The sequence below is a fragment of the Phyllopteryx taeniolatus genome, chromosome 4 (genome assembly GCF_024500385.1).
Source record: "Phyllopteryx taeniolatus isolate TA_2022b chromosome 4, UOR_Ptae_1.2, whole genome shotgun sequence".
Taxonomy (NCBI): Eukaryota; Metazoa; Chordata; class Actinopteri; order Syngnathiformes; family Syngnathidae; genus Phyllopteryx; species Phyllopteryx taeniolatus.
Window position 1 is genome coordinate 33,098,042 of NC_084505.1, and position 14,716 is coordinate 33,112,757.

Sequence of the window (14,716 nt, forward strand, 5' to 3'; positions counted from 1 at the left end):
CCGGTGGGGGAGTTAAGCTAATTTTGATTGCACAGTGGTAACTTGACAACCAAAAAAACCCACCTTATCCCTTTTACAATGTGTGCCATTCAAACTAAAGTGAGTATACCAATACTGTGAATCTATTCTCCTAATTAACCACAAAGCAGGATGTTGTGACTCATCCAAAGTTCCAGATTTTGATTAGTTTTCAAACTATATATATGCCATTTTAAAATGACCTTTATTTCTCTGCATCTGCAGTAATTAAAACATGAAGTCCAGTACTTCATCATCAAGTATTTTGGGTTTCATGGTGGAGAATGTCAAGTCTACACTCACTGGTCACAATATTAGATGTACACACAAATTTTAGTGTGATCCAATCTAAGAGCTGCCTTTAGAAAACCCAAAAAAATCTGCCTTTATAAAAAAAAAAACAAAAAAAAAAACATCACATTGAGGTGTTTCTAAAAGTTTGTTTTGCATTTTACCGTTGCTACATGAGAAAGATCTTCTGTCTTCTGAACGACCCTAATGAGGGACTATAGAAAATGGGTGGATTACACAAAATGTTTTCAGACTCGCTGCTATAATTTATTGAACCAGAAAGTCTGATTTGAAGTATGGTGGAAAGGCCCACATGGCCCAAAAGTGGTACGATTTGCAGTTCAACCAAAATGTTCTAGAAAAGTACGCCCTTAACTTCAAACTATCATCAGATTTAATGAGCTAATGCATTCATTCCATTAATTCCAGTGTGTTTTTCCTTTTCTTTGCCTTTTTCTGTTATGGCAAAAAAGAAAAGTGACTTCTAAGAGTAGTTTGACTTTATTTTAATTTAATTTCACAGTGGCAAACATTTATTTTATTTTAATCAGACCAGACGTGCACAACGATCAGGATGAATTTTAGTCTTTGCAAAACTCTTGCAGTTCAGCAAGATTGCAAGGATGTCTGATGTGAATAGTTCTCTTGAGGTCAGGGTTGTGGTCAAGACATTAACTGGGCCACTCCAGAACACGTATTTTCTTCTTCTGAAGTCATTCCGTTGCTGCTTTGCTTCTGTGTTTTGCATCATTGTCCTGTTGCGACACCCATCCTGTTTTCAGCTTTAACTGTTGGACAGATGGCCTCAAGTTCTTCTGCAAAATATCTTGATAAACTTTTGAATTCATTTTGCCATTGATGATCACAATCTGTCCAGGCCCCGAGGAAGCAAAGCACGCCCATACCATGATGCTCCCTTCACCATGCTTCACAGTTGCAATAAGGTTTTGATGTTGGTGTGCTGTGCCATTTTTCCTCCACACATGCCGTTGTGTGTTCCTCACAAACAATTCAACTTTCTTAAGCAAACTTGTTTGTTTATTCTTGTGATATAGATGAACACCAGACTACATTTTATGACTAATTTATGCAGAAATATAAGAAATTCCAAAGGGGTCACATACTTTTTCCTCTCACTGTAAGAGCCTGGAACAAATTAATTTATATTACATCCTATGGGAATTTCGTTGTACCCTTTAAATCATAAGAACTTCTTGGACTCGGTGTTCCACTGTATCGTGTTTGTTTTTGCTAATGAGTAGTGTTTTTCAAGTGACAAGCCTTCAGAGCGTTACATGTCGTGCGTACGCTTTAAATAAGCTAATTATCCAGTTGAGGACTTGTCTAATGGCCCTCGACTTGAAGTGTGCATTGGAAAAGGAGAGGTGCTGAAATTTACAGTCATGAAAGGGGCCAGCAGCAACTGGCTGTGCAGGTCTACATCTTTGGGGAGCAAGTATGGAGAAGGGGGTGTTGGGTTTGGGGGGGGGGGGGGGGGGTGGGATTATACATATGAATTGTAAACGGTGTCGCAGGGGCCAAATCTTGCCCGAGGCGGTGACTGCTTCATTTTGTGTTAAATTTCTTGACAGAGAGACACCGGCGTGCTGGTGAATACTGAATGGTAATCAGAGCTGCTTGAATAAGTGCCCCCTCCCTCCCTCTTCCATTATACTGTGAATTAATTCGACTTTATTTATCCAATTTCTGGAGCTGACAGAATGTTAATTTGAGTTGAGATTTCTCTCTGCTGTTCCGCATGTGACCCTGCAGCCCTGGGATTGGCGTGTTGTAATAACCTGAATCTTTCACCAGAAGCTCCGATAATTGTTACCTTATTAGCATGTAAATTGTTTAATTAATATTATTATGAAGAACCATATAATCCCCTCTGTTACTTGACCCGCGAGTCAGCCAACGAACAGGCTCTCTGCATTTCAATGTGTGCTGCTTAAATGGCCTCTTTAATGTCGCCTTATAAAGCTTCTCCTGCAATCTTAATGCAACTTTGAACACTTAAGAAGCGCTTTTGATGTCACGCCTTCTCTTTCTTTATTTTCCCGCTGCTCCCTCTGATGCCTATTTATTTTCCACATCAAAATCCACCGCTTTCTTGTCATTTGCTTATAAAGGCTCCTTCTTTCACAAAGGCCGGGCCCCCCTCACTCCACTCTGCCGGCGGCGGTGCGAGCCAAACGCATGCGGCGCTCGATGAAAAGCAGCCCTTGACATGAGGTCCCACGAGAGCGCACGATTTAAATTCGCCTTTCTTCCTTCCTCCTCCCTCTATTTTTTTCATTTGCAGGGCACGAGTGACATTGTCAGATGCTAGCTTTAATTAACTTGATAATAAGATGGGCAATTCGCGTACGAGGCTAGCCACCAGCCCCAAAACACCCTTCCCACTTCAAAAAGCAGGCACAGAACTACAGCCGCACTCTAAAAACAAAAAAAGCAATACATAATCTCTACTGTTATTGCATTTTACTATAATTACTCCAAATATCAGTATGTTGGTTCGCTATTAAATTTAACCATCTGAATTTCAAGCTGATGTTATTAAAAATAAACAAACCAAGCCGCGTCCTTTAAAGCCAGGAACGCACTTTGATTTCAAACATCTTAACCAATTTGTAAAATGTGAGACCTGACAAATAAATATTTCTTCTTACTGTCCTTATAGTGTGTTGTGTATTTGAGAACCAACAAAGCACTCAATAGCACACACAAAACGGTATTGACGCAGACAATCGTTGCGTCTCCTCCCCCAGATCAGATGTCTGCTGCAGTGCCAAGATTAACCTGAGAGAGGCAGCATGGTGCCACTGGGCTGACAGGCTGCGCCGGAAAATACAAAGAAGAAGAAAGAGTTGTGATAGAAGAAGAAATAGAAAAAGCTAGGTTGTTCAGGTGACTTCCTAATTGGCTATCGTTCCATTTTACGTCGCAATCACGGATACCATGTCTCAAAAAGAAAATACTCAAAATTGGCCAGATTATTGGTATGTGTGTACCCCGCTGAATGAGATAGAACAGAAATTATGGGATGAGGCTTAGATGTGACAAAAGGAGGAAGTGACAGCTAGCTTGTACAAAAATTTCAATGATTAGCATACATGCTAACAGTAGTGTTGTACGAATTTTCTTCTGAGGTAGTACCGAAGCATACAGTGCCGTGAAACAGTATTTGCCCCCTTCTCAAATGTTTTGGATAGTTTCCACACTTTAATGTTGAACATCATCAAATATATGAAGATATCATACAACGATAACCCAAGTAAACATAAAATGCAGTTTTTGAATGATTTTATTTATTAAGGGAAAAGAAACTATTCAAAACTACCGAGCCCTGGAGTAACCCACGACCTCTGAACTTTAAGGCAGATATGCTAATCTGTCGCTCACCGTGCTGCCAAATCTTTATTTTCATAATATTTGGTTATGTGTTATTCATTCCATGACGTTATACTCATAGTTGTTATATTTCACTTTTCAGTGTGGCCCTAACCCGGTATATGCGCAAGCAACTTCCGCATCCAGCTAAACACGTGAAAGCACTTCCTTCTGGCACAGGTAAATGACGGAACCCTAAAGCAGGAGACCGGGACAAAGCACCCATAGGAACTTTAAACATCTACAATGTCAATTGTTTAACACAAGATGTTTCCACAAAGCCACCAAAGATGGCAATATTCAATGTTTAGGCGGTATATCATCATCATATTTGTATAAATAAATCATATATATGTATTTAACTTTTGTCTGAAGGCATCTGCCATAAATAAAACTAAATTTAAGTTTAGTTAGTTCGGCTTCAAACCGTCATGTCATCACCCCGTAGTTATGCTCATTAGCGTAGCACACACAGGAAGTCCGCTAACTTGTTTTTCGCGTTTGGTCGCGTGACGTTCCGCATATAGCCGATATTATGTCTTTATTTCCTCATATATTTGACAAACACATCTTTAAAAAGCCACTAATTATTCAGAACCCTACATACTTTAAGCGTATTTGAGGCTGATTAGCTAAACTCAAACAACACACAGCTTTAAAATATTAATATGGGCAAATTTGAGGCAGGTTCATCTCCATTCTTTCGCTAATTAGTCAAACACACAGGCAGGAGTGAAGCTACAATTAGTGCTAATTAAAGAGCGTCATTGTCATTATCATCAGGTTCTCAGTAATTAAATCTTCAACTCATCACCTTCCAAGTGCATAACCTTTGTCAAACACTTTCCATCAACTATTTTGCCATCAAACTACTTATTTGAGAGACAAACCAGCCTCATGTTTCAGTTTCATAGAAAGGAATTCAATTACATTTTATTCGTCGAATTCCAACTGACAACATGAAACCTCAGGTTGAGGAGACAATCGTGATACTCCTCGAATGATACAGTTGCAGTTCTCCCTGGATCTTTGGCTCTTGTAAATTAAGATTAATCTAATCTAATTAATTAATGAATCTTGTGAATTAAGTAGGAAGTCAAACTAAGAGTTGGATGCTTTTATTTTCCTGTTTTTTCTATCCCCCCCATTTAAAAAAAAATAAGAATGTATTACTTTTACTCTAAAACCTTACTACATTGTCTTAAAGTTCCACGAATGCGAAAATACATGTCTTGTAAATTTGACACCACAGGCAAGAGTGTTGTGAACAACCCGGCCAAGTTCGAATGAATAAAAAATTGTCAAGTATATAAAATAAGGCTTCAAAATTGTTAAAATCAAGCTTTCGCCTCTGTTCTGAAACGGTGTGAAAGTGTCCGCTAAATGCGTGAAACCACGCCCTGTTAAAAAATACATGCTATTTCTGCACTTTTCTTATGCTTATACATCCCTACATGTTTGGATCGTGAAAATATATCCGCTTATAGCCTCTGGTGGGTCGAGCGTATTCCGCCGGGTCATCACGGGGCTTTCCATGCCGCGTTGAGAGGCGCTAGCCACCAGCTAGCTCGTGAGATAACAGGCTTGGGCCTAGTAATAAGTAACTTTGCGCAATTGCGCCGGATAACCACTGATGTGAACAAAGGCGCTCTTCGTTCTTATAAAGTAGGGGACGGAGGCTCATGCCCAACACCAAATTGCATCGCTGGGTGCCGTTTTAGCCACGTACCCCACCCACCACAAAAAAAAAAAAAAGAAGAAGGAAAACTGAGATAAGTGAAAAATTGTTTAACGCTATATTTCCACTGAGTTGAGTTGAGTGCTACATAATTATCATATCTTCCAACATGTATAATGTATTTAGAAACAAATCTCTGAATTCACTTTACAGGGTCTTCAAGGGGTTCATTCAGGGCTTCCATTTTGATGACATGCCTGTGACATGTTGACATGTGACCCTCTGGGCCCTCACAATTCATCAACATATCCAATGATTTTTTTTTTTTTTTTTAAATCACTGCAGCTGTGTATTTGTGCCTTAATACATGAGATATCTATAATTAACATCTTGTCCTTATGTCTTATGCCTGAATAAATTGGCAGCACACTCACATTGACTCATTATTAGCAGCTTTCAGCAGAGGCCTGCATGCATCAATTTAAGTAAATCAATATGGTAATAGTGTGTGCAGAGTGTATTCTACTGTCTAAGCCAATAGTCCTGCTGATACATTCCCAATGTACGCCTCAGAGGAGACGCAATTAGAAACATCCTGTAATATCCAGTATTCCTCCTACACGACAAAGAGAAATAATGACGAGTCCAATTTACTCTGTCTTAAAAATAAACTCATAAAGCAATATAGCACTCCGTAGAGGGCAGACCTTTGGAAAGGTGGAACGATTGAGATCTGCATGTCTACACCAAAGTTTTCTTGCAAAAAAAAACAACACTTTGAAATGGTTGTATTCACAGTGTTAACGTGTATAGGGTGCATTCAATTTCCAGTTTATAAGTATGAGTAGTTTATGAGTTACATTTTTTTTTCGTGACCGTGCTTGTAAAACACTCATACCAGAAATCATCTTTCCCCGTTGAAATGAATGGAAATGCCACCAATCTGTTCCAATCCTCTACTTTATAAAAAACAGAGTAATAACTAGCGGTGCACTCAAATCTCGTCCGAAAATGACCATAAAGTGCAATCATATTGCAGCGGCATGTGTGGTGCAGCCTGTAATATTGAAGCAGGGCGTGTCCTGCCTAGAACTCGAGTGGGATTCCTAATAACCCATCACGTACAGTCGTGTTTTGTGCTCACATTTTCCGTTTTTGCGGGTTGCATGTTGAGAGCAAATGTTATTACTGTGTTTTGTTTTTATACAGTACAACACTGTTGAGTGCAATTTGTCTTGTGAAAAATATATTTAAAAAACAAATTTGGGTGTTTTGGGGGGGCCTAGAACGGATTAATTGTATTTCCATTCATTTCAGTGGAGAAAGATGATTTGAGATACGAGTGGTTTGAGAAACGGGCATGATCATGGAACAAATTCAACTCGTATCTCAAGGCACCACCGTATTTCCAAAAGGAAAAATCCTTTACGGTTCTCAAGAAGTAATTTACAACTGATTAGCACAAATAGTCACCCCCGCCTCAACACACAGACACACACACACACACACACACAAAAGAATGGTTAAAAAAATGGAGATCAGACGTTTCACCCCGCAGGTTATCGAACAATCTTTCTTAGAAGACTTCAAACCTCCACTTGCCTCTTGAGCGAAAGAATCAAATCACATTTATTTTTTAATTAGCCAAAGCAAGGTGATGAAGAGGAGCGTTAATTAGTCCATTGCTGCGTGTAAGTTAATTTTAACTATCGCTCATTATTTAGCCAATCGCTTGATAATTAAGAGTCTAATCTAAATTAATTGCTGGACGCCTTTTGATCACGCACATGCTCTCAAACGAGGCGAGTGGATGCAATTCCAATTACAAGTAAAAGGATTGCTTGTATTGTAAGTATTGATCTTGTGTTTTCTGCACATAATGGCAGCGTTGATCATTTGGAGAAGTAAAGAGCCCATTTGCAGCTCCTTCTGTGCATGCAATCAGAAACGTGCCCGCTTCTAATTATGAGCCTAATTGCGCTTGTGACCGAATATGCAAATAGTGCTTGTTTACTATTCCTTGAATCCACTTCCTCTTGTTTAGAGGGATTAAACGTGATGACCTTTAAAAATCAAAGTTTACCACAGTCAAATGCGGCAGCACCATTCACTGCTGCAGTAATCATCTCAGCTCATTTAAAAGTGACTTATCACCTTTCCTTCAAAAATGTGCTCAATATGCCATGAAATTTCATGCCTGAAAGAGTCCAAAATGCCATTTTAATTGTTGTCAACGACTCCGATCTACCACCCTCTTCCGCCCACACCATCTTTGAGCACCATCTTGGCACGAGGCGCACGGAAATGGTCCTAATTAACCTCATCGTCCAAGGGGGAAAACTATGCAAATTAACATTTTTAAATATATATTCTTAGGCTTTATGGGAGGCCAATGATATTAAAAAAAAAAAAAAAAAAAAAAAAAGCTAAAAGCAGCAATGAAGTAAATCATTTTGTTCTTTTTTTAATGGTTGTAAATGATTTCATGCTTTTCTTGATTAATATTTGTTTAAATTAACTAAGTAGCTATATCATGAATCATGTCAAACGTATTGCTAAATGACTCTTTGAAAGTGTCAATCAAAACGGGGCATTTTTATCTTTGTAAAGGCAGAAATTTAACAGATTCTTTGTATAAAATTAATGCTTTACCTCAACCACGGATGAATATTTGAAAGGCGGCGCAGGTTGCTATAAGGTCAATGATCAGGTCAATGGTCAGGTCAATGTTTACGCCAGTGCAAAGATGAATGAGGGGACGCCAACCGGTGTGCTCGCCGGCAAATTTTGCTTCAAAAATCACCTCGATGGGCGTTTCGATGATACAAAGGTAATTTACACATAGTGCAGCGCTGAACTCTCTTTTCATCGAAGCACAAGTTTAAAGTACCATCTCCAAGAAAAATTTAGTATGATGTGTAGTATATTTGGCACTCATGATTAATCACTATTAATCAAAATTCAAAAGTGCGATTAATCTGATTTAAAAAATAATCAGTAATGTAACTATATCTTCATATCTATACATACACGAGTGCATTTCTTTAAAAAATAAGGGCATTTCTAACTGGCCACAGACTTTTATTGGTTGTGTATATGTAGACAATAACAATAACTAAACAATAAAATAACTTGCTTGGTAACATGACAATAAGTCATCGTAACATATGCCTAATTGTTTACCAGAGCTTGTTTACATAAACACAAATCTGATGGGGGAGTTGCGGGGGGGCACCCCCATTTGAGTGTTGAGAGCCTTGTGCACTGTAAGACAGAGCTGGGAAAATTAATTTAAAAAATGGTGGCAGATAATTACTTATCAATTAAAGCTGTTATCCGGCCTAATTAGGCAGCGTTCATTAAATTCAGCTAATTTAAACCTTAATCAAAGCTAGCAGGGCCTGACAGAAGAGCAGAGGCCAGCGAAGGGCGCCCCCCAGTGCACCTTAGAGGAAGTTATGTGCCAATAAGTCTTTTTCCAACTTAACCTTGAAAGACAGCCACAGTTCTTCCCAAAATCGCTTAAAAACAATAATTTATTCATCAAAAATCACCTCACATTGTTTGTTTCAGGAATAAAGCAAAATCAATATTTCCCAGTGAAAATGTCACATTGTACATTTAATTAAGTAGTAAATAATAAAAGTTGAAGCTGCGGGCTTTTGCGGAAAGAAAGCGTTACATCCAGTCCTACTTAATTTTGCTAGAACTTTTCCACTCTATAATTATTTTTTTATAAGGGGGTCCTGGCCATTAAGAGCAGCAAAGTTAAAAGGACATCCATAAGTGCATAAACTTGGATATTGTAGCGCTGCATTACAACAGAGAATCAGATAAAGTATAGATATGGAAAAATGTTTTTTTTTATATATAAAAAAGGCAAATTGCTTTTTTCAGCCTGCTTGTTGGAATGTCACTCCCGAGTTTACTGTAAGACTAAACATAACAAAAATAATTACAAAAGTCAGCTAGCTTAATGTTAACACATAATGGGAAACACCATAAACGGGCTAACGAAACTAGCATCGATATTGCAGTTGTGAACACAAACAGTAGCAACACATGCAGATCGAGCGTACAACAATACTCGAAGGCATATATTCTTTATCCTCTGCGAAAAATGTTGAATATTACTGCAGCTTAACTGTGACAGTTTCCTTCTGTGTTTTATCATCAAATCTATGTGTACTTGCATAATATCTCTGTATGTACAGTATTATACTATCCCTGGTGGTCTCGGCGCACACAATCGACAACAGTCTATTTGATGAAGTTATTACAGTATGTTTTTATTAAGTAAAATATTGAGAACGCTATTTTTCTTACTGAAAAAAGAAAAAAAATGTTGCTGTGTTTCGAGTTATAAAACGAATTAAACTTCTAGGTCGGGGCACCAGTGGATGTACAGTAGTTGAACTGGATTGAATTGAGAAATTACGGTTATATGGCCTGGACATTGAGGCCTGTGGGGTACATTTCCACTAAAGTTGAAGTACTTTTTAAATGTCTTTCATAGCCCTACGAAGGGCTATGAAGCTTTTGCGGTTAGTTCCAAGAAAAAGAGGGAGCATCTTTCAATGCCTTTTTACCCAGATTTGCACAGGCCTTTGGGACACACAGTAAAATCTGATCCTGGAATTCTGTATTATTTTTTTGGTTAATCTCCTTTAAAAAAAAAAAAAAAAAAAAAAGATATATTTTCCTTAAAAGTTCATAGCTGCGCCGGTTATTCTGGCAAGAAGTACTGAAACTTATCTCGTTGTCTAAGTCTAATAGTAGTTTTTTATGTAACTGTCAGAGAGGTTGTAGTTCGCAGTGGTGTACAACTATTTGTAATATTTTGGTTACCTTATTTAGAAAAATACTACAAACAGCTTTCAGTATGATGCACTGCACTTCTACACCGCTAGAAACTAACAGTACGATTTTATCGGCATACTTTGCTCACAATACAGCGATTGTGTGATAATCAATTTAAATAATTTGGGGGGAAAATGAGAATAAACACAACAAATTCAAGAAACAAGAAAAGTTCAGTTGCCTTAATTCAATGTTTGACTGAGAATCTACACAGACATAAAGAAAAAAAACTCATACTAAATCATTATGCTATAATCTAACAATATCAGTAATGACCAGCCAAAGAGCGCACTAAAAAAAAAAAAGCACTTCATTTTCGATTGCACATGATAAAAATGGGGTATACTGATGTAATTCTCCCCTTTTTTCCTGCCAAATAGTCAAAAAATATATCTTACTTCAAAGACATTTGAATCACGTGCAATCAATCTTGACTCGAATTGAGTAAATTCAAAGGACTTATTTACAGTGTGAGTATATTTTTTGGGACACCAAGTATACACTATATCAGTGATTCCCAAAGTGTGGCACTAGTACCGCTTGTGATACATGGGCTCACGCTAGTGCTATGCAAAATAATCACTGGCCGAGTTCAGTTATATTTAACTTTTTAGTACAATAGCTTTTTCATTTAATCTTTAAGAACTGTTTGTTTTTAAACTTTTATTTTGGTAGATTTGTATTGAAATTTTATTTGCAATATATGTAATTATTTCTAGTCACTGATGGTGTAGTGGTACACTCGCCTGACTTTGGTGCAGGCAGCGTGGGTTCAGTTCCCACTCAGTGACGGTGTGAATGTGAGTGCGGATGGTTGTCCGTGTCTATATGTGCCCTGCGACTGACTGGCGACCAGTTCAGGGTGTAGTCCGCCTTTCGCCCGAAGTTAGCTGGGATAGGCTCCAGCGTCCCGCGACCCTAACCAGGATAAGCGGTGTTGAAATGGATGGATGGATGGATGGTAATTATTTCTGTAGTATTTATTATTCTACGTTTAAGCACAATGTTAATGTTAAAACTGTGCACAATGTAGCTTAGAAAATTATTAAATATACTTTTTAGGAATAAAATCTGTCTCCTTTTTGAAAAACACTTTGGCCTACTACGCTTCTGTATTTTAATGATGTTTATCATGGTACTCAGAGAGCTCGTTTTTGTTTTTTTTTGTTTGTTTTTTTAGGTGCTACTTGCTGTCAAAACCACTGAGAACCACTGCAGTATGTCATTCTAGCTACAAGCACGAGAATACCTTCAAAAAGCCAGATTTTTTTTTCATTTGGATATCTGTAGGTGTACATAATGAAGTGAGCACTTCACATACTATATATTGTTTGGTAGCCGAATGTATGTTCCTGATGGAAATAGAAAGCGTGCATGATCTTTCGAAGGAACAAAAAAACAAACAAAAAAATGTCCCTGGAACAGAACATTTCCGTCTTTTGATGATGATTGGCGTCACTATTAGGACCCCAAACATCGTGCCACCTCTGGCCTCTGCTTTGATTTAACCCCTTCTCTTCCAAGAGGCCAATTGACAACAAAAGCCCCAGCACAGAGGAAGGACTTAATTAATATTGGCTCCTGTTTGCTTGTGTTAATGAATGAGTGAATTATGCACCTCTGGGACAACGCCTCCCCGTTCGGTTTGAATGATCCCTCCCCCGCATTGTCCTCCAATTGCAGCACTCCGATCCAGCACCGGCGGAGCCCGCTTCACCGAGCAGACCCCCCCCACACACACACATACACAAACACACGCGCACACACAGAGTGAGGCCTCCCCCCAGTGAGTCCATCTGTCCTGTCCATCTTTGGGCCGCTCGGGTGTGTTTTGGTTCATTGTCTCCGGCGTGTTTATTGTCTTAATGCAGAGCCGCTGTTCCAACCCGTGTCATCAGCTCAAATAACTTCCATCCCATTAACACATTGGAGAGGGGGGGACTTGACAAACCAAAATTGGCTGCAATCTGATCCCCCTCACACACATGCACACAAACACACGCGTACACACACACATTTTGGTTAGATGAGGAGGTGGAGGGGAAAGAAAGAGGATCCATATTATTTGCATTAAAAGCCTTGCACCGTGAAATGCATGTATAATTACAAAAAAAGGGTGGTGGAGGATGGGGGTGATGTGTGCGTGTGTTTGTGTGTGTGTTATGCAAATCGGGGACGTGTAGAGTCAATCACGCTCGGAATTGGTTATTTTGTGATATGCTAACACGGAATGTATGGTGACAGATTGCAATTATCCCGTTATTGTAATTGTCAAAGTCAATTCAGTGCAGGCTGACTGCATCGGCCTTGCGTAAAGGGGAAGCAGTTCTCATGCTGAGCTCTCTAAGACCCTCTGAAATTAGATAAATACCCTATTTCCCCAAATAGTGGCCCGGGGCATGTATTTACTGAACTGCAGATGGGGATGGGCGTCAATTAGAGGGGAGGTCTTTATTTGTAAGAACACATTTTAGGGAATACAGTGATCCCCGTTAATCGCAGGAGTTACAGTATGTTGCAGACCCAACTGTGATAGATGAAAATCCACCAAATAAAGACCATATATAAAATACTCATAATATACAACGTACATCATCCATCCATTTTCTTATCCTCATTATAGGGTCATGAGTGAGCTGGAGCCGATGCCAGCTGACTTTGGGCGAGAGGCGGGGTACACCCTGGACAATTTGCCAGCCAATCACAGTACGTAATAATAATGGAATAAAAAAATAAAACTGTATGTTTCATAGTTAAAGCCTGAAGCCTCACGCACACTTTACGCACATTTAAACTTATTAAAACACACTTTTTAAACAGGTTGTAAAAGTATTTTTAAATTTGCTAGCATAAAATATGTAATAATCACACAATAAAAACATTAAAATAACATGTTTTACAGTCTCCCACTGGTTGTGATGTTGTTTAACAGAAAAATATGCAATGAATATGGTGTATGAATTTGAAACAATATTTGCAGCATGTAACACTTCTTGAAAGTGGAATTGAAAAGTAGATTAAAAAGTATTTTGTGGAAAAATGTGTGCCGTACACAACGTTGTGCTGCGATCGCTGTTTGGGTTAACAATGGAGTTCAATGTGGCCCAGAAGGCCTTAATGTCCATCTAAAGCGAAAACAAATGTGCTTCTAAATTTGACACACCAAAGAGAACTGTTGCAAACAAGAATGCCAAATTTCAATGATAAGAAAAGAAAAAACACTTTACACTTCCTCGTTTTTCGGATGGGGAAAAGTCAGGCATCTATTGGAGGAAGGTGTTTAAGTGGATGACAAGCTAATTTGAGGAAACACGGTACATCCAATGTGTTAAAATTCAATTGCATGTCAAGTGAACATATGTGAAGCAGTTACGTCAGCACCGGGTGAGATCGGGCACATTTTCGATTCCCGATTAAGAAAACATTTGGCTAATCAGTCCCAATTAAGTCAGCAGCATGCATGGGGGAATTTCTTATCACGCACGCCAAGATATATTTTTTCTGCATTTCAAATGCTTCCTTGCTGTTTGGATTAGCTGGAGACCAAAGTGTTAGTTCAACACCCAAAAAAATATTCAACTATTGTTTTGTGTTTAACTAACAAAATACAATTATGAGGTACACGTTTTTCTTCAATGTTTATTTGCTGCAACTGTTGAAAAAAATACTCTGTTCTACATTTTGAATATGATTTTTTTTTTAAACTGTATGAGGTTATCTTTTGGAAAAGACTGCCTTTACAAATGTACAGTTCTGTTATCCTTTTCATTTGTCTCTACTGCCCCAATGTGTTGGAAGGATGTAGTGCAGTTTCTTTTTGCTTTTTTTTGTCAACGCTCATTAAAAAATAAAATAAAAATGCAATTCTGTGCCAAAACGTGTGTATTTACCCCCATCATTAGACATGTCTCAATGATGCAAACCCAGAAATTCTGGGAGGCTCCAAAATATTTGACTTTGTAATGCCCGACTGTATTTATCTTATTCACCCATCCATTTTGTGTGTGTGTGTGTATATATATATATATATATATATGTATATGTATATACATATATATATATATTCAGCATACTCCAGCTGACGTGACTGGTTTATTCCAGAATAAATATTAGAGACAACAACGTGCATGTTTTGGGAATCATTTCCACAATTGACATTGTATCAGCATTAGCACATTACTGGTACTCTTTCATTGCTCAGTGACTCTCCGTGCTTATTTCTTATGTTCTTAATGTATATTTTGTCATATAGTGACTGTTGCGATACTAGAGTTGCCCCAACTACCGGAGACAAATTCCTTGTGTGTTTGAACAATTAAAATGATTCAGATTCTTATTCTGATGAGAGTAAGTCGTATAAAAAAATAAATAAAAAGTAAAAATAAAAATGGTGGCTGTTTGTTGAGGCAACGATGCAAGCGTGACGCCGTTGGTGATGTTTTAGTACATCACAGCACTTACAAAAGGCCCCCAATA

The 14,716-nt window shown here is 38.4% G+C and overlaps 1 protein-coding gene across 5 annotated transcripts in view; it reads left to right on the plus strand.

The window, feature by feature from the left end:
* The window catches only part of LOC133477277 (uncharacterized), a 119,768-nt gene extending 105,664 nt beyond the window's left edge, over positions 1 to 14,104 (plus strand). For 2 of the 5 annotated variants that reach the window (XM_061771870.1, XM_061771872.1), the window contains exon 5: positions 12,864 to 14,104. In XM_061771870.1, coding sequence (XP_061627854.1) covers positions 12,864 to 12,871 — 8 coding nt within the window. In that variant the 3' untranslated portion in view covers positions 12,872 to 14,104. Of the gene's footprint in view, positions 1 to 3,080; positions 3,767 to 3,805; positions 3,883 to 11,420 lie in introns of those variants that run through there. The other 3 variants (XR_009788271.1, XM_061771869.1, XM_061771868.1) reach the window with 3 other exon arrangements.
* The last annotated feature ends 612 nt before the right edge of the window (positions 14,105 to 14,716 follow it).